Here is an 18832-nt window from a genome sequence, read left to right as displayed (position 1 = left end):
TAGAAGGTGGGGATCGAACCAGGAAACCTCAGGTTGCTGGCACAGCCACTCTCCCAACCGCGCCACATCGTCCCAAAGTCCTGACTTAAACGTGTGGACAATGCTAAAGAAACAAGTCCAAGTCAGGAAAAGCAAGACATTTAGCTGAACTGCACCGATTTTGTCGAGAGGAGTGGTCAAAAATTCAAGCAGATGCTTGTGGATGGCTACTATCCATCCATTTTCTACCGCTTGTCCCTTTCGGGGTCGCGGGGGATGCTGGAGCCTACCTATGCTGTATTCGGGCAGAAGGCGCGGTACACCCTGGACAAGTCGCCACCTCATCGCAGGGCATTGTTATAATAATAATCGGAATTTTTACTTGGTCATTCTATGAAAACAGTTGTAATTTTGCTCGACAATTTTATAAGAAAACTTAAAACATTTCGGCATTGTTATGTTAATAATAATCAGAATTTTTACTTGGCATCATTTTACTCAAAAAATGTCACAATTTTACAAGAACAACAATAGAATTCATAATATTGTGATAAAAGTCTGAATTTTATATGACGAATGTCACCATTGCGCATTAAAAAGTCATCATTTTGCATAAAAAAAGTAGTAACATTCCACTTTTGCAATATTAAAAACGCTTTATTGCAGAGAAACTTGCCAAATATTCACATTGCTGTATGTATACCGTATCTCTTTGAATTACTGCTGGGTCAAAATAGTTAGCGCATGCTTAGTATTACCGCCTGGTCAAACTCGTGTTCTCATTTCCAAAATGGAGGAGGCTGATTTCGATACCGGCAATTTGAAATCGCATAAAAGGGAAGAAGTTTAAGAGCTATTCAGTAGGATTTAAGGTCCAAGCTTACATCACACTCAAATTTTTACTGCATACCTTTGGTAAGTGCTGGATTGAGAAGAGGTTTTGAAATAATCAGCACATGCTTACTTTTACCGCATGCCTTTGGTAAGCGTAGTGCGGCAATTCAAGGAAATACAGTATTTTTGATTGCTCACATTTTCATAAGAAATTCCTGAAAGAAGCAAAATTCATGAGTGTTTTTTGTTGTGAGCAACAAGTATGTGCTCCAATCACAAAAAAATAAAGAGTCGTAGAAATGATTGGAAAGTCAAGACAGCCATGACATGATGTTCTTTACTTTCGACCGCCACTGTACGTCTTTCGAAAAGTCACATCATTTGTTTTGTTTCGGTTGGCGCTCATGTTTCGTGGTGGCTGACTGACGCCTCCTCAGGTGGCTTCTGTTTTGATTTGCCTGGTCTGATTCTTTCTTTTCTTTTTACTCCTCCCCCGACCCCCCGTCTACCCCGCTCATTGCAACCAGCGGCGGGGCAAATGTAGTGTGTCACAGCGTGCTGGAGCCCCTGTGAGCAGTCCACAGCACAGGTACATCATGCTTCTGTTGCTTCCCTCGCCCAGAAGATAATGGAAGTCATGGGTCACGCCCCCCCACCCCCACCCCCCTCTGTCACTGCCCCGTTTACCCAGCTGCCCGCCCCCTCAGCGCATGCGCCAAAAGTCTTTCCGCTTCCGTTCCCTACAGTTGTGATCAAAATTATTCAACCCCCACACAATTTTGGTGTTTTAGCAAGTTGGACATTTATTCCGTATTTTGTTTATAGTCGTATCAAATAAAGATGTGTCGAATAGACAAATGCAACTTAAAATGTAACACTGTCCATCCATCCATCCATTTTCTACCGCTTATTCCCTTTGGGGTCACGGGGGGCGCTGGCGCCTATCTCAGCTACAATCGGGCGGAAGGCGGGGTACACCCTGGACAAGTCGCCACCTCATCACAGGGCCAACACAGATAGACAGACAACATTCACACTCACATTCACACACTAGGGCCAATTTAGTGTTGCCAATCAACCTATCCCCAGGTGCATGTCTTTTACAAAATACCAAAAAAGGACATTTTTCTTAATATCCATCCATCCATCCATCCATCCATCTTCTTCCGCTTATCCGAGGTCGGGTCGCGGGGGCAGCAGCCTAAGCAGGGAATCCCAGACTTCCCTCTCCCCAGCCACTTCGTCTAACTCTTCCCGGGGGATCCCGAGGCGTTCCCAGGCCAGCCGGGAGACATAGTCTTCCCAACGTGTCCTGGGTCTTCCCCGAGGCCTCCTACCGGTTGGACGTGCCCTAAACACCTCCCTAGGGAGGCGTTCGGGTGGCATCCTGACCAGATGCCCGAACCACCTCATCTGGCTCCTCTCGATGTGGAGGAGCAGCGGCTTTACTTTGAGTTCCTCCCGGATGGCAGAGCTTCTCACCCTATCTCTAAGGGAGAGACCTGGAAACTCATTTGGGCCGCTTGTACCCGTGATCTTATCCTTTCGGTCATGACCCAAAGCTCATGACCATAGGTGAGGATGGGAACGTAGATCGACCGGTAAATTGAGAGCTTTGCCTTCCGGCTCAGCTCCTTCTTCACCACAACGGATCGATACAACGTCCGCATTACTGAAGACGCCGCACCGATCCGCCTGTCGATCTCACCATCCACTCTTCCCTCACTCGTGAACAAGACTCCTAGGTACTTGAACTCCTCCACTTGGGGCAGGGTCTCCTCCCCAACCCGGAGATGGCACTCCACCCTTTTCCGGGAGAGAACCATGGACTCGGATTTGGAGGTGCTGATTCTCATTCCGGCCGCTTCACACTCGGCTGCGAACCGATCCAGTGAGAGCTGAAGATCCCGGCCAGATGAAGCCAACAGGACCACATCATCTGCAAATATCTCATTGAGAAAATGATTCAACCCCCTAGTTCAGGGGCTCGCGAGCCAGATGTGGCTCTTTTGGGGCGGCATGGCTCGGTTGGTAGAGTGGCCGTGCCAGCAACTTGAGGGTTGCAGGTTCGATTCCCGCTTCCGCCATCCTAGTCACTGCCGTTGTGTCCTTGGGCAAGACACTTTACCCACCTGCTCCCAGTGCCACCCACACTGGTTTAAATGTAACTTAGATATTGGGTTTCACCATGTAAAGCGCTTTGAGTCACTAGAGAAAAGCGCTATATAAATATATTTCACGAAATATACACACTGGATACATTGCCAGGATTAATGTGGTCAACGTATATAAAATAAATACTAAATCAGATAAGGCTCAGAATGGTTTCTTAGCTCGGTTGGTAGAGTGACTGTGCCAGCAACGTGAGGGTTGCAGGTTCGATTCCCGCTTGTGCCATCCTAGTCACTGCCGTTGTGTCCTTGGGCAAGACACTTTACCCACCTGCTCCCAGTGCCACCCACACTGGTTTAAATGTAACTTAGATATTGGGTTCCACTATGTAAAGCGCTTTGAGTCACTTGAGAAAAGCGCTATATAAATATAATTCACTTCACTTCAGTCCGATCCGGTGGCCATGTACTGCTTGCCTGTGTATCGGCTGGGGACATCTCTGCGCTGCTGATCCGCCTCCGCTTGGGATGGTTTCCTGCTGGCTCCGCTGTGAACGGGACTCTCGCTGCTGTGTTGGATCCGCTTTGGACTGGACTCTCGCGACTGTGTTGGATCCATTGTGGATTGAACTTTCACAGTATCATGTTAGACCCGCTCGACATCCATTGCTTTCCTCCTCTCCAAGGTTCTCATAGTCATTATTGTCACCGATGTCCCACTGGGTGTGAGTTTTCCTTGCCCTTATGTGGGCCTACCGAGGATGTCGTGGTGGTTTGTGCAGCCCTTTGAGACACTAGTGATTTAGGGCTATATAAGTAAACATTGATTGATTGATTGATTCACTTCACACTTCTTTTGATGACTGCATCTGGCTCTCGGATAAATCTGAGCTGACATTGCTTGACAGGATAAGTAATGAATGATTCCAAAATAACGTTCAAAACATAAAACATTCTCATGCATTTTTAGTCCATCCATCCGTTTACTACCGCACCTGTTCAAGAAGTTGCGTTAAGAAGTTCCATCCATCCATTTTCTACCGCTTATTCCCTTTCGGGGTTGCGGGGGGCGCTGGCGCCTATCTCAGCTACAATCGGGCGGAAGGCAGGGTACACCCTGGACAAGTCGCCACCTCATCGCAGGGCCAACACAGATAGACCGACAACATTCACACACTAGGGCCAATTTAGTGTTGCCAATCAACGTCTTTGGAAGTGGGAGGAAGCCGGAGTACCCGGAGGGAACCCACGCATTCACGGGGAGAACATGCAAACTCCACACAGAAAGATCCCGAGCCTGGATTTGAACCCAGGACTGCAGGAACTTCGTATTGTGAGGCAGACGCACTAACCCCTCTGCCACCGTGAAGCCTGGCGTTAAGAAGTTATTTATTTATTATCGGTTCGTGTGGGACTTGTCCTCCTGGCGGTTCTTCAGACCACCGACATGAGAGCCCATTTCAGGGTTACACTATTGTTTTATTTTTCAATAAGTCTCTCAGTTGCTTTCCAGCGATTGTAATTTTTCTCTTTCGTTCTCGCTCGCGCTCTGGCTCCGGCCCCAACCCCGTCTCTCCTCCTGGCTGCTGCTTATAACAAAGCGACAGGTGATTAGATAACAAGGCTCAGGTGGGCCGTCTACGCAGCTCTCGCTGATTTCCAGGCCGGTCCTGGCCCACCCCAGTTCGCTGCAGGCCCGCGGGCCACGCCCCCTCCAGAGTTAGCTTCAGAATAACAATGTTATTACAGAGAATAAGAGACCTATTATACTCTAGAAATGTTGGTCTTACTTAAAAATGCGCGCGTTTAGTTGTGTTCAGTGTTAAGAAAAATATTATATGGCTCTTACGGAAATACTTTTTGAAATATTTGGCTTTTTGGCTCTCTCAGCCAGAAAGGTTCCCGACCCCTGCACTAGTTCCATGCATCTTTAGTACTTAGTAGAACACCCTTTGGCAGTAATGATATCCTTCAAAGGTGATACATAAGTGGACACAAGCTTCTTGCAAGCATCTACAGGTATTTTAGCCCATTCTTCTTGGGCAAAAGGCCTCCACTTCATTCATATTCTTGGCAACTGCCTTCTTCAAGTCCCACCACAGCTTTTCTAGAGGATTTAGGTCTGGCGACTGTGAAGGCCACTCCAGAGTCTTCCAGCCCTTCTTCTGCAACCACTCTGATGTTGATTTGGAAGTATGCTCAGGATCCTTGTCCTGTTGGAAGGTCCAACGTCTCCCAAGCCTCAGCTTCGTCACTGACTTCATGACATTTGCAGCTAATATATCCTGCTAGGAAATAGAATTCATAATGCCTTGAACGCGCTGGAGATTCCCGGTACCTGAGGCAGTGAAACAGCCCCAGAGCATGATTGATTGACCCCCCACCATGCTTAACAGTAGGCAAGGTGTTCTTCTCTTTCTAAGCTTCATTTTTTTCTCCGCCAGACATAACGTTGATTCATAGGCCCAAAGAGTTCCAGTTTTGTCTCATCACTCCATAGAACAGTTTCCCAAAACCTTTGGGGTTTGTCCAGATGATTTTTTTTGGCATACTGGAGTCTATTTTTCTTGTGCCTGGTAGTCAGAAGTGGGGTGCACCTGGGAGTTCTGGCATGTAATGCGCGCCTTATTGTCTGGGACCAAACCTGCGTTCCCACCTCTGCAATGTCCTGTTGTAGTTTCTTCAGCTGTTACCCGGGGGTTTTTCAACACTGTACACACACAGCATCCTCTTTCTACCACGCCCAGGTAGTGTTTCCACTTTAGCTTTAAACTTGCGACTTATGCTCCCAACCGTGTCTCTTGGAACGTGTAATGTCTTTGCTATTTTCTTATATCCATATCCTTTCTTATGAAGAGAAATGACCTCCTCTCTTGACTTCTTTGACCACTCCCTGGACTTCACCATGTTGCAAACACACCATTGACCATCTACAAGAAGCTGAGCGTCACAGTCTTTTTCAATCAGTTTAATTGTTGGTCTTTATGGTTCTAATCACATCTACAGGTGTTTTCAACACCTGATTGAAAAGACCTTATTCAAATTCTGTTCTTAAGAGTTATGATCTTCAAGGAGTTGAATAATTTTGTCAATGAGATATTAAGAGAAATGACATTGTTTGGTATGTTCCAAAATATAATGTTGTAATCCAAGTTGCATTTGTCTATTTAATGCATCTTTATTTGATATGACTATAAACAAAACACGGAATAAATGTCCAACTTGCTAAAACACCAAAATTGTGTGGGGGTTGAATAATTTTGATCACAACTGTACTTGATGGCAGTTTTACCGGTACTAGTACCAGTATACCCGTACTAGTATAGTATAGTATAGTATAGTATCGCTGTGCTAATGAGTTTTCCTTGCCCTTATGTGGGCCTACCGAGGATGTCGTAGTGGTTTGTGCAGCCCTTTGAGACACTAGTGATTTAGGGCTGTATAAGTAAACATTGATTGATTGATTGATTGATAATGACTCAATAATTGTACGATACTCTGTTTGAAAAGTACCGCTTTGCCATATTTTTTTTAACTGGCATATCCTGACATTGCTGGTTTTACCAGCAAAGGAGCATGTTCGGCAGCACGCACACACAGAGTACTTACAAGCAGACACAGTGTGTAGACAGAAAAGGAAGAATTTACGCATTTTGGTGTAAAAAGTTGCTTCACGGTGGCAGAGGGGTTAGTGCGTCTGCCTCACAATACGAAGGTCCTGCAGTCCTGGGTTCAAATCCAGGCTCGGGATCTTTCCGTGTGGAGTTTGCATGTTCTCCCCGTGAATGCGTGGGTTCCCTCCGGGTACTCCGGCTTCCTCCCACTTCCAAAGACATGCACCTGGGGATAGGTTGATTGGCAACACTAAATTGGCCCTAGTGTGTGAATGTTGTCTGTCTGTCTGTGTTGGCCCTGCGATGAGGTGGCGACTTGTCCAGGGTGTACCCCGCCTTCCGCCCGATTGTAGCTGAGATAGGCGCCAGCGACCCCGAAAGGGAATAAGCGGTAGAAAATGGATGGATGTAAAAAGTCAAGATAAAGGTGAAGTTATAACACTGATACACCCTCAGGAAGAGGTGCTTTAAGACAGTGGTCCCCAACCACCGGGCCGCGGCTCCATTGGTACCGGGCCGCCGAAGAATTTTGTATTCATTTTTTAAATTTTTTTTATTAAATCAACATAATAAACACAAGATACAATTACAAAATAACTCCCTTTTTCATGCCAAAAAAAAAAAAAAAAAAGAATCGCCCCCTTTCCCCCAATCTACAATGTAAATAGTCATGAAAACACATTGAATGAGAAGGTGTGTCCAAACTTTTGGCCTGTACTGTATACATAGCATTTTTTTTTTTGGGATGACATAAAAAGATCAGATATGACATCCTCCCTGCAGTGTGACCGTAGCCCAGGTGACATATTTGGTGCTAACTACGTTAACTTTCTTTTCATGTTCATAATTAAAAGTTCTCCCTTCTTGGAAAATACCATTTTCTCTATCCAATTACTTTGTTGGCCCTGCGATGAGGTGGCGACTTGTCCAGGGTGTACCCCGCCTTCCGCCCAATTGTAGCTGAGATAGGCGCCAGCGCCCCCCGCGACCCCGAAAGGGAACAAGCGGTAGAAAATGGATGGATGGATGGAAGACTTTATGTTCATAGTATTCTTTTTGTACTCCAAATTGTGAAACTGCATTATTTACCCGGCAGGAAGTCTCCAAGTCTGCGCAGGCGTGTCGCAAAAGATGATCAGGCAGCTCAGTAAATCTGGCACCGACTTCCCTGTTTCCTTTCCAAGCTCTTTCTTCAAAGGAGAACCCCCCCCCCCCCCCAAAAAAATGCGTGCGAAAGTGAATTCCATCATCTTCTGCAAGTCTGACTGATCCCCAATCTCCTTATAAGGAGTCATGCCAGGCCCCGCCCCCTTCCGCTGCTTAATAACCGCTGGACGCTTGGTCGGCCGAATATCTAACAGCGCCCCGCCCCCGCCTCTTCAACTCGCCACTAGTGGGCACTCATGCGAGTGTCTGCAACGTACAAAAAGGGCGTGTGCGACTTCTCTTCTTCTTTTGTTGCTAATTCTCCCAGCATGCTTCACTTTTCCCCTCCGCCGCCTCTTTGAGCTTCATTACTGTCATCCCTGCAAATTGCTGGTTGTCTTTTTATTCAAGTTTACGTATTTCAGCAAAGGAAATTGTCATTTTTAATGACGATATGTACAAAATATATTTCCTACAGATTGTTCTTCAGAAGCATTTTTTTTTACACCCTGTTGTTGACATAAACCACTTGACGGAACGGTACTTGTTTCTACCATAGGCCATGGAAACATTCATTTACAAAGCCCGTTTCCATATGAGTTGAGGAAATTGTGTTAGATGTAAATATAAACGAAATACAATGATTTGCAAATCCTTTTCAACCCATATTCAGTTGAATGCACTACAAAGACAAGATATTTGATGTTCAAACTCATAAACTTTATTTTTATTGCAAATATTTAACTTAGAATTTCATGGCTGCAACACATGCCAAAGTAGTTGGGAAAGGGCATGTTCACCACTGTGTTACATCACCTTTTCTTTTAACAACACTCAATAAACGTTTGGGAACTGAGGAAACTAATTGTTGAAGCTTTGAAAGTGGAATTATTTCCCATTTTTGTTTTATGTAGAGTTTCAGTCGTTCAACAGTCCGGGGTCTCCGCTGTCGTATTTTACGCTTCATCAATTTTTTACGCCACACATTTTCGATGGGAGGCAGGTCTGGACTGCAGGCTGAGCTGTGTCATTGTCTTTGTAGTTTTCTGGTCTGAGTCTGTGTCATTGTCTTTGTAATTATCTGGTCTCAGTCTGTGTCTTTGTCTTTGTAGTTATCTGGTCTCAGTCTGTGTCTTTGTCTTTGTAGTTATCTGGTCTCAGTCTGTGTCTTTGTCTTTGTAATTATCTGGTCTCAGTCTGTGTTTTTGTCTTTGTAGTTATCTGGTCTCAGTCTGTGTTTTTGTCTTTGTAGTTATCTGGTCTCAGTCTTTGTCTTTGTCTTTGTAGTTATCTGGTCTCAGTCTGTGTTTTTGTCTTTGTAGTTATCTGGTCTCAGTCTGTGTTTTTGTCTTTGTAGTTATCTGGTCTCAGTCTGTGTTTTTGTCTTTGTAGTTATCTGGTCTCAGTCTGTGTCTTTGTCTTTGTAGTTCTCTGGTCTCAGTCTGTGTCTTTGTCTTTGTGGTTCTCAGGTCTCAGTCTGTGTCATTGTCTTTGTAGTTATCTGGTCTCAGTTTGTGTCATTGTCTTTGTAGTACTCTGGTCTCAGTCTGTGTCTTTGTCTTTGTAGTTCTCTGGTCTCAGTCTGTGTCATTGTCTTTGTGGTTCTCAGGTCTCAGTCTGTGTCATTGTCTTTGTAGTTATCTCGTCTCAGTCTGTGTCATTGTCTTCGTAGTTCTCTGGTCTCCGTCTGTGTCTTTGTCTTTGTAATTCTCTGGTCTCAGTCTGTGTCATTGTCTTTGTAGTTATCTCGTCTCAGTCTGTGTCATTTTATTTGTAGTTATCTGGTCTCAGTCTGTGTCTTTGTAGTTCTCTGGTCTCAGTCTGTGTCTTTGTCTTTGTAGTTCTCTGCTCTCAGTCTGTGTCTTTGTCTTTTTAGTTCTCTGGTCTCAGTCTGTGTCATTTTCTTTGTAGTTCTCTGGTCTCAGTCTGTGTCATTGTCTTTGTAGTTTTCTGGTCTCAGTCTGTGTCATTGTCTTTGTAGTTCTCTGCTCTCAGTCTGTGTCTTTGTCTTTTTAGTTATCTCGTCTCAGTCTGTGTCATTGTCTTTGTAGTTCTCTGGTCTCAGTCTGATTCATTGTCTTTGTTGTTCTCTGCTCTCAGTCTTTTTCTTTGTAGTTCCCTGGTCTCAGTCTGTGTCTTTGTCTTTGTAGCTCTCTGGTCTCAGTCTGTGCCTTTGTCTTTGTAGTTCTCTGGTCTCAGTCTGTGTCATTGTCTTTGTAGTTCTCTGGTCTCAGTCTGTGCCTTTGTCTTTGTAGTTCTCTGGTCTCAGTCTGTGTCATTGTCTTTGTCGTTCTCTGCTCTCAGTCTTTGTAGTTCTCTGATCTCAGTCTGTGCATTGTCTTTGTGGCTCTCGGGTCTCAGGATGTGTCTTTGTCTTTGTGGTTCTCTGGTCTGTGTCTTTGTACTTCTCTGGTCTCAGTCTGTGTCTTTTGTCCATCAGTCCTTAGGTTCCTTACATTGTTTTTTAATAAATAACATCTTGTAAATTGTTTTTGATATATTTTTTTAATTTTGATGGATTGAAAATGAACACTAATGAGTTGACTGATGAAGATTATCACATCATTTATTCAGAAAATCTAAATAATGACAAATAAAGTCAAAATACTATTAACCGCAACATGTAAGTGTAAAAAAAACAACAACAACATTATAATTTGTACATTTTCATAATGTGCTCGTTCTATTTTTAAACAAAGAAAACAACCTGAAGTTGCCTTTAGTTTTAAGTTATCGTGCCGGGATTTTACCAGCACGGCCCACTTGGGAGTAGATTTTTCTCCCCCCATCTAAAATCCTTTTGACACCCCTGCTGCCATGGATCAGTCGTCCCCTCGCCTTGAGTTTGACACGTAGGCTTTAGAGCCGCAGTTTGACTCTGGAACAGATCACTTCTATCTCCCCACTGTGTTTATTTCAAGTGTGTGATTTTGCATTTTAATATCTCCACGTGCGTGTGTGTGTGTGTGTGAGAAGCAGGTGTCGCAGCGCCGCTGGGTCCGCTTCCTGCCCTTCTGACCCGCCCCCCTCCTCCTCGTTTGCACGCCGCGTCCTGCGGGTGGCGCTGCCCCTCCAGCTGCTGCTCCTCCTCCTGGTGCTGGTGGCCTTCCTGCTGCCCTTGTCCCAGGAGGACTACTGCACTCAGTCCAACAACTTTGCCCACTCCTTCTCCCCCATGCTCAGCTACATCAACGGGCCTCCGCCCGTCTGACCGGGACGCCTCAAGGTGCATCCTGGGAAATGAGGACTTCTGGCCAAGCACCAAAGTAGGCTGTGATTTCCATTTTAAATCCTTCACACAAATGCTATTCCAGCACACCTTTTTTTTTTTTTTGGTATTTATTTTCCGCATGCTCGTAATAACCATAATTGTCACCGATGAGATTTATTTTTAGAGGACGTTTGCGGTTTTATTTTTGCAACGTATCAGACCTAATATAGAAAGTATATTGTATTTTTTTGTATGTGTGTAAGAGTTGAGGCGTACATGACGGATGAAACTGTACGCCAGCATCAGCAACAAAGAATGCCAAATCTTCATTTTGACATGTGTTTATTTCTCTCATGACCACATTAATAATCACTTCTTCACCCCCCCTGGCTGCCGCCGCCGCCCAAGGTGCGTTTCCATGGTGATGATGCGAGTGGAGGAAGTCTTCCAGCAGGCGGAGGATTTCATGGTTGGGCAAGGCGGAGGACGGCGAGGCGTTTAAAGGGGAACATTATCACAATTTCTGAAGGGTTAAAACCAATAAAAATCACTTCCCGGTGGCTTATTTTATTTTTCTAAATTTTTCTCAAAATTTTACCCATCACGCAATATCCCGAAAAACGGCTTCAAAGTGCCTGAATTACACCGTCGCTATATCCGCCTGTCTATTGTCCTGTGACGTCACTGCGTGAAGCAACCAGAAACAAACATGGCGAATAGGGACGGGGTGGTGCAGTGGGAGAGTGGCCGTGCGCAACCCGAGGGTCCCTGGTTCAAATCCCACCTAGTACCAACCTCGTCACGTCCGTTGTGTCCTTGAGCAAGACACTTCACCCTTGCCCCTGATGGGTGCTGGTTGGCGCCTTGCATGGCAGCTCCCTCCATCAGTGTGTGAATGGGTAAATGTGGAAGTAGTGTCAAAGCGCTTTGAGTACCTTGAAGGTAGAAAAGCGCTATACAAGTACAACCCATTTATCATTTATTTATTTATAGCACAGAAAGGTATTGCATAGTAGCTCGGATTCAGACTCCAATTTCAGCGCCGTAGGCAATTCAACAGATTTCGCATGTAACATATTATTTTCGGGTCTCCCCATGTCTAGCATTAAAAGATTACAGTTGGTACAAAATGCGGCTGCTAGACTTTTGACAAGAATCAATCAATCAATCAATGTTTACTTATATAGCCCTAAATCACTAGTGTCTCAAAGGGCTGCACAAACCACCACGACATCCTCGGTAGGCCCACATAAGGGCAAGGAAAACTCACACCCAGTGGGACATTGGTGACAATAATGACCCAGTGGGACGTCGGTGACAATGATGACTATGAGAACCTTAGAGAGGAGGAAAGCAATGGATGTCGAGCGGATCTAACATGATACTGTGAAAGTCCAGTCCAAAGAGGATCCAAGACACAGCAGCGAGAGTCCCGTTCACAGCGGAGCCAGCAGGAAACCATCCCAAGCGGAGGCGGACCAGCAGCGCAGAGATGTCCCCAGCCGATACACAGGCGAGCAGTACATGGCCACCGGATCGGACCGGACCCCCTCCACACGGGAGAGTGGGACATAGAAGAAAAAGAAAAGAAACGGCAGATCAACTGGTCTAAAAAGGGAGTCTATTTAAAGGCTAGAGTATACAAATGAGTTTTAAGGTGAGACTTAAATGCTTCTACTGAGGTGGCATCTCGAACTGTTACCGGGAGGGCATTCCAGAGTACTGGAGCCCGAACGGAAAATGCTCTATAGCCCGCAGACTTTTTTTGGGCTTTGGGAATCACTAATAAGCCGGAGTCCTTTGAACGCAGATTTCTTGCCGGGACATATGGTACAATACAATCGGCAAGATAAGATGGAGCTAGACCGTGTAGTATTTTATACGTAAGTAGTAAAACCTTAAAGTCACATCTTAAGTGCACAGGAAGCCAGTACAGGCGTAATGTGATCAAACTTTCTTGTTCTTGTCAAAAGTCTAGCAGCCGCATTTTGTACCAACTGTAATCTTTTAATGCTAGACATTGGGAGACCCGAAAATAATACGTTACAGTAGTCGAGGCGAGACGTAACAAACGCATGGATAATGTTCTCAGCGTCTTTAGTGGACAGAATGGAGCGAATTTTAGCGATGTTACGGAGATGAAAGAAGGCCGTTTTAGTAACGCTTTTAATGTGTGCCTCAAAGGAGAGAGTTGGGTCGAAGATAATACCCAGATTCTTTACCGTGTCGCCTTGTTTAATTGTTTGGTTGTCAAATGTTAGAGTTGTATTATTAAATAGAGTTCGGTGTCTAGCAGGACCGATAATCAGCATTTCCGTTTTTTTGGCGTTGAGTTGCAAAAAGTTAACGGACATCCATTGTTTAATTTCATTAAGACACGCCTCCAGCTGACTACAATCCGGCGTGTTGGTCAGCTTTAGGGGCATGTAGAGTTGGGTGTCATCAGCATAACAGTGAAAGCTAACACCGTATTTGCGTATGATGTCACCTAGCGGCAGCATGTAGATGCTGAAGAGTGCAGGGCCAAGGACCGAACCCTGGGGAACTCCACACGTTACCTTAACGTAGTCCGAGGTCACATTGTTATGGGAGACACACTGCATCCTATCAGTAAGATAAGAGTTAAACCAAGACAGGGCTAAGTCTGACATACCAATTCGTGTTTTGATACGTTCTAATAAAATATTATGATCGACGGTATCGAAAGCAGCGCTAAGATCGAGGAGCAGCAACATAGATGACGCATCAGAATCCATCGTTAGCAATAGATCATTAGTCATTTTTGCGAGGGCTGTCTCCGTGGAGTGATTTGCCCTGAAACCGGATTGAAAGGTTTCACATAGATTGTTAGACGCTAAGTGCTCATTTAACTGCTCCGCAACAATTTTTTCAAGGATTTTTGAAATAAAGGGAAGGTGAGACACCGGTCGGTAATTTACCATGAGGTCAGGATCGAGGTTAGGTCTTTTAAGAAGAGGATGAATAACCGCTTTTTTGAATGCTAGGGGAACAGTGCCCGAGGAGAGTGATAAGTTTATAATATTTAGCACTGATGGACCTAATAATTCAAAGAGCTCCTTGATCAGTTTCCCAGGAAGAGGGTCAAGTAAACATGTTGTCTGTTTTATTCCATTTACACGTTGTAACAATTCCTCTAATGTTATTTCCTCAAAACGGGAGAAACTATTTTGGAGGGCAGTATCCGCCGTATATACAATCGTGTCAGTGTTAATAGAACCCCGTTGTAGCTGGGACGCATTGTCTTTAATCTCCTTTCTAATGACTTCAATTTTCTTACTAAAGAATTGCATAAAGTCATCAGCTGAGTGGGTTGAGCTACTGGAAGGAGTCCCTTGTTGGGAACAAGAAAGTTTGATCACATTACGCCTGCACTGGCTTCCTGTGCACTTAAGATGTGACTTTAAGGTTTTACTACTTACGTATAAAATACTACACGGTCTAGCTCCATCCTGTCTTGCCGATTGTATTGTACCATATGTCCCGGCAAGAAATCTGCGTTCAAAGGACTCCGGCTTATTAGTGATTCCCAAAGCCCAAAAAAAGTCTGCGGGCTATAGAGCGTTTTCCGTTCGGGCTCCAGTACTCTGGAATGCCCTCCCGGTAACAGTTCGAGATGTCACCTCAGTAGAAGCATTTAAGTCTCACCTTAAAACTCATTTGTATACTCTAGCCTTTAAATAGACTCCCTTTTTAGACCAGTTGATCTGCCGTTTCTTTTCTTTTTCTTCTATGTCCCACTCTCCCTTGTGGAGGGGGTCCGGTTCGATCCGGTGGCCATGTACTGCTCGCCTGTGTATCGGCTGGGGACATCTCTGCGCTGCTGATCCGCCTCCGCTTGGGATGGTTTCCTGCTGGCTCCGCTGTGAACGGGACTCTCGCTGCTGTGTTGGATCCGCTTTGGACTGGACTCTCGCGACTGTGTTGGATCCATTATGGATTGAACTTTCACAGTATCATGTTAGACCCGCTCGACATCCATTGCTTTCCTCCTCTCCAAGGTTCTCATAGTCATCATTGTCACCGACGTCCCACTGGGTCATTATTGTCACCGATGTCCCACTGGGTGTGAGTTTTCCTTGCCCTTATGTGGGCCTACCGAGGATGTCGTAGTGGTTTGTGCAGCCCTTTGAGACACTAGTGATTTAGGGCTATATAAGTAAACATTGATTGATTGATTGATTGATTGATTGATTGATTGATTGGAGTGTGGAGGGCAGATACCGAAAACGAAATTAAAGAAAAAACAGAAGCTTTTGAGCTATATCACGGGAGGAAGATTCGGCGATCGCCTTCTAACCACCGATTGGTATGTGTTTGTTTGGCATTAAATGTGGGTGGAGGTAAAGGCTGGATGCTAATATAGCTACAAATGAGGCATAATGATGCAATGTGTACATACAGCTCGCCTAAATAGCATGTTAGCATCGATTAGCTTGCAGTCATTGGTATGTGTTTGTTTGGCATTAAATGTGGGTGGAGGGAAAGGCTGGATGCAAATATAGCTACAAATGAGGCATAATGATGCAATGTGTACATACAGCTCGCCTAAATAGCATGTTAGCATCGATTAGCTTGCAGTCATGCCGTGACCAAATATGTCTGATTAGCACATAAGTCAATAACATCAACAAAACTCACCTTTGTGATTTCGTCGACTTTATCGTTGGAAATGCATCTAGCTTTGAGTGTCGCAGGGTATCCACACATTCTTGCCATCTCTGTCGTAGCATCGCTGTCGTCGGTACAGTGTGCGGAACAAACGAGGGTACTTTCGAATATTTTGACCAGTGGTGCAACTTGAATCCGTCTCTGTTCGTGTTGTTACACTCCGACAACACACCGACGAGGCATGATGTCTCCAAGGTACCGGAAAACAGTCGAAAAAAACGGAAAATAACAGAGCTGAATTGACTTGGTGTGTGTAATGCGTTTGAGAAAATGTCGGGTCGCTTCATGTTGTGACGTCACAGGTGGAACAAATTCGCCCTTTTAGAGCTCGGAAATCAGTTAAAAAAACATATGGTCTTTTTTCTGCAACATCAAGGTATATATTGACGCTTACATAGGTCTGCTGATAATGTTCCCCTTTAAGCCCAGCAAGCGGGAGACCACCATGCGGAAGTCCGTCAGCTTGGGACGACAAAAAGTACATTTGGGTTTGCGGCTAATAATAATAATAATAATGGATTAGATTTCATATCGCGCTTTTCTATTATTAGATACTCAAAGCGCTCACAGAGAAGTGGGAACCCATCATTCATTCACACCTGGTGGTGGTAAGCTACATCTGTAGCCACAGCTGCCCTGGGAAAGACTGACGGAAGCGAGTCTGCCAGTTTGCAGCCGACGCCACCACCTAATACCCCGTTTCCATATGAGTCGGGAAATTGTGTTAGATGTAAATATAAACGGAATACAATGATTTGCAAATCATTTTCAACCCATATTCAATTAAATGCACTAGAACTCAAATACAGAGTGGGCCAAAATGTAAAACTGAACAAAGCCGCGGGCCGAGGTTGAACAAATTAACCCTTTAATATGGACCCAAACAAGTTTTGCATTGAATATTAAACAAGCAAGGCTTATATAACTTTATAGTGACTTGCAAAATCGAGTTTCAAATTATAATAACAATGATTAAAAAATATCAATAGCATATCAGATAAAATTTTAATAAAAATTGGGGGAGCGGGGTTTGGTGGTAGGGGGGGTGTATATGGGTTCTGGGTAATTCTTCTGTTGAGTTTATGTTGTGCTACGGTGCGGATGTTCTCCCGAAATGTGTTTGTATTTCTTGTTTGGTGTGGTTTCACAGTGTGGCACATATTTGTTTTTGTTTGTTTGTTTTTTTTACCTTGGCCTCAGTCTGCACCCCCTCTCCAGGGCCCAGGCTAAGACCGATTTTTTTTAATTATTTTTATTTATTTATTTATTTATTATTTATTTATTTATTATTTATTTTTTTATTTTTATTTATTTTTTTATTTTATCTTCTATTTCCCCCCCCCCCCCCCCCTTGTTTACCTGTATCTCATCTTTTTTTGTAAGGGGCGCTGGAAGCCGGCAGACCCGTCAGCGATCCTGTTCTGTCTCCCTTTAATGTTTGTCTGATCTTGAATGGGATTGTGCTGAAAATTGTAATTTTCCTGACGGAATACATAAAGTACTATCTAATCTAATCTAATCTAATCTAAAGTGTTAAAGTTGTTTATACGGCCACCCTCAGTGTGACCCTTATGGCTGTTGATCAAGTATGCCTTGTATTCACTTGTGTGTGTTAAAGCCGCATATATCATGTGACTGGGCCGGCATGTTGTTTGTATGGCGGAAAAGCGGACGTGACGACAGGCTGTGGAGGACGCTAAAGGCACGCCCCCGATATTGTTGTCCATGTGGAAATCGGGAGAAATTCGGAAGAATGGTTGCCCCAGGAGATTTTCGGGAGGGGCACTGAACTTCGGGAGTCTCCCGGGGTTGGCAAGTACGAGTATCAGCGGTGAATGCAGTGTTACAGAGGCATCGCCGCTGTATAATACCGGCGGGGCAGCTCTAATCTTAATTTGATATTACCTCAAGGGCCAAATGAAATTACACGGCGGGCCAAATTTGGCCCACGGGCCAGAGTTTGACACCCATGCACTAGAAAGACAAGATATTTGATGTTCAAACTCATAAACTTTGTTTTTTTTTTTTTGCAAATGATAATTATCTTAGAATTTCATGGCTGCAACACGTGCCAAAGTAGTTGGGAAAGGGCATGTTCACCACTGTGTTACATCAACTTTTCTTTTAACAACACTCAATAAACGTTTGGGAACTGAGGAAACTAATTGTTGAAGCTTTGAAAGTGGAATTCTTTCCCATTCTTGTTTTATGTAGAGCTTCAGTCGTTCAACAGTCCGGGGTCTCCGCTGTCGTATTTTACGCTTCATAATGCGCCACACATTTTCCATGGGACACAGGTCTGGACTGCAGGCAGGCCAGGAAAGTATCCGCACTCTTTTTTTACGAAGCCTTGCTGTTGTAACACGTGCTGAATGTGGCTTGGCATTGTCTTGCTGAAATAAGCAGGGGCGTCCATGACAACGTTGCTTGGATGACAACATATGTTGCTCCAAAACCTGTATGTACCTTTCAGCATTAATGGTGCCTTCACAGATGTGTAAGTTACCCATGCCCCGGCCACTAATACATCCCCATACCATCACACATGCTGGGCTTTTGAACTTTTCGCCTATAACAATCCGGATGGTTATTCTCCTTTTTGTTCCGGAGGACAATACGTCCAGTTTCCAAATATAAGTTTAAATGTGGACTTGTCAGACCACAGAAAACTTTTCCACTTTGCATCAGTCCATCTTAGATGAGCTCGGGACAAGCAAAGCCAACGTCGTTTCTGGGTGTTGTTGATAAATGGGTTTTCCTTTGCATAGCAGTTTCAACTTGCACTTACAGATGTAGCGACCAACTGTAGTTACTGACAGTGGTTTTATGAGGTGTTCCTGAGCCCATGTGGTGATATCCTTTACACACTGATGTCGCTTTTTGATGCAATACCGCCTGAGGGGTCAAAGGTCTGTAATATCATCGCTTACGTGCAGTGATTTCTCCAGATTCTCTGAACCTTTTGATGATTTTACGGACCACAGATGGTAAAATCCCTAAATTCCTTGCAATAGCTCGTTGAGAAATGTTGTTCTAAAACTGTTCGACAATTTGCTAACAAATTGGTGACCCTCACCCCATCCTTGTTTGTGAATAACTTAGCATTTCATGGAAGCTGCTTTTATACCCAATCATGGCACCCACCTGTTCCCAATTAGCCTGCACACCTGTGGGATGTTCCAAATAAGCGTTTCATGAGCATTCCTCAACTTTATCAGTATTTATTGCCACCTTTCCCAACTTCTTTG

At 44.5% G+C, this 18832-nt stretch overlaps 1 protein-coding gene across 3 annotated transcripts in view; it reads left to right on the top strand.

Annotated features, from left to right (window-relative positions):
- The window catches only part of syne1b (spectrin repeat containing, nuclear envelope 1b), a 346051-nt gene extending 334827 nt beyond the window's left edge, over nucleotides 1-11224 (top strand). For all 3 annotated transcript variants that reach the window (XM_061894156.1, XM_061894155.1, XM_061894154.1), the window contains 2 exons: nucleotides 1341-1402; nucleotides 10661-11224. In XM_061894156.1, the coding sequence (XP_061750140.1) occupies nucleotides 1341-1402; nucleotides 10661-10895 (297 nt within the window). In that variant the 3' untranslated portion in view covers nucleotides 10896-11224. The remainder of the gene's footprint in view (nucleotides 1-1340; nucleotides 1403-10660) is intronic.
- The last annotated feature ends 7608 nt before the right edge of the window (nucleotides 11225-18832 follow it).

Source organism: Nerophis ophidion, linkage group LG03 (assembly GCF_033978795.1).
Source record: "Nerophis ophidion isolate RoL-2023_Sa linkage group LG03, RoL_Noph_v1.0, whole genome shotgun sequence".
NCBI classification, from domain to species: domain Eukaryota; kingdom Metazoa; phylum Chordata; class Actinopteri; order Syngnathiformes; family Syngnathidae; genus Nerophis; species Nerophis ophidion.
This window is presented reverse-complemented; position numbering and strand designations above follow the sequence as displayed.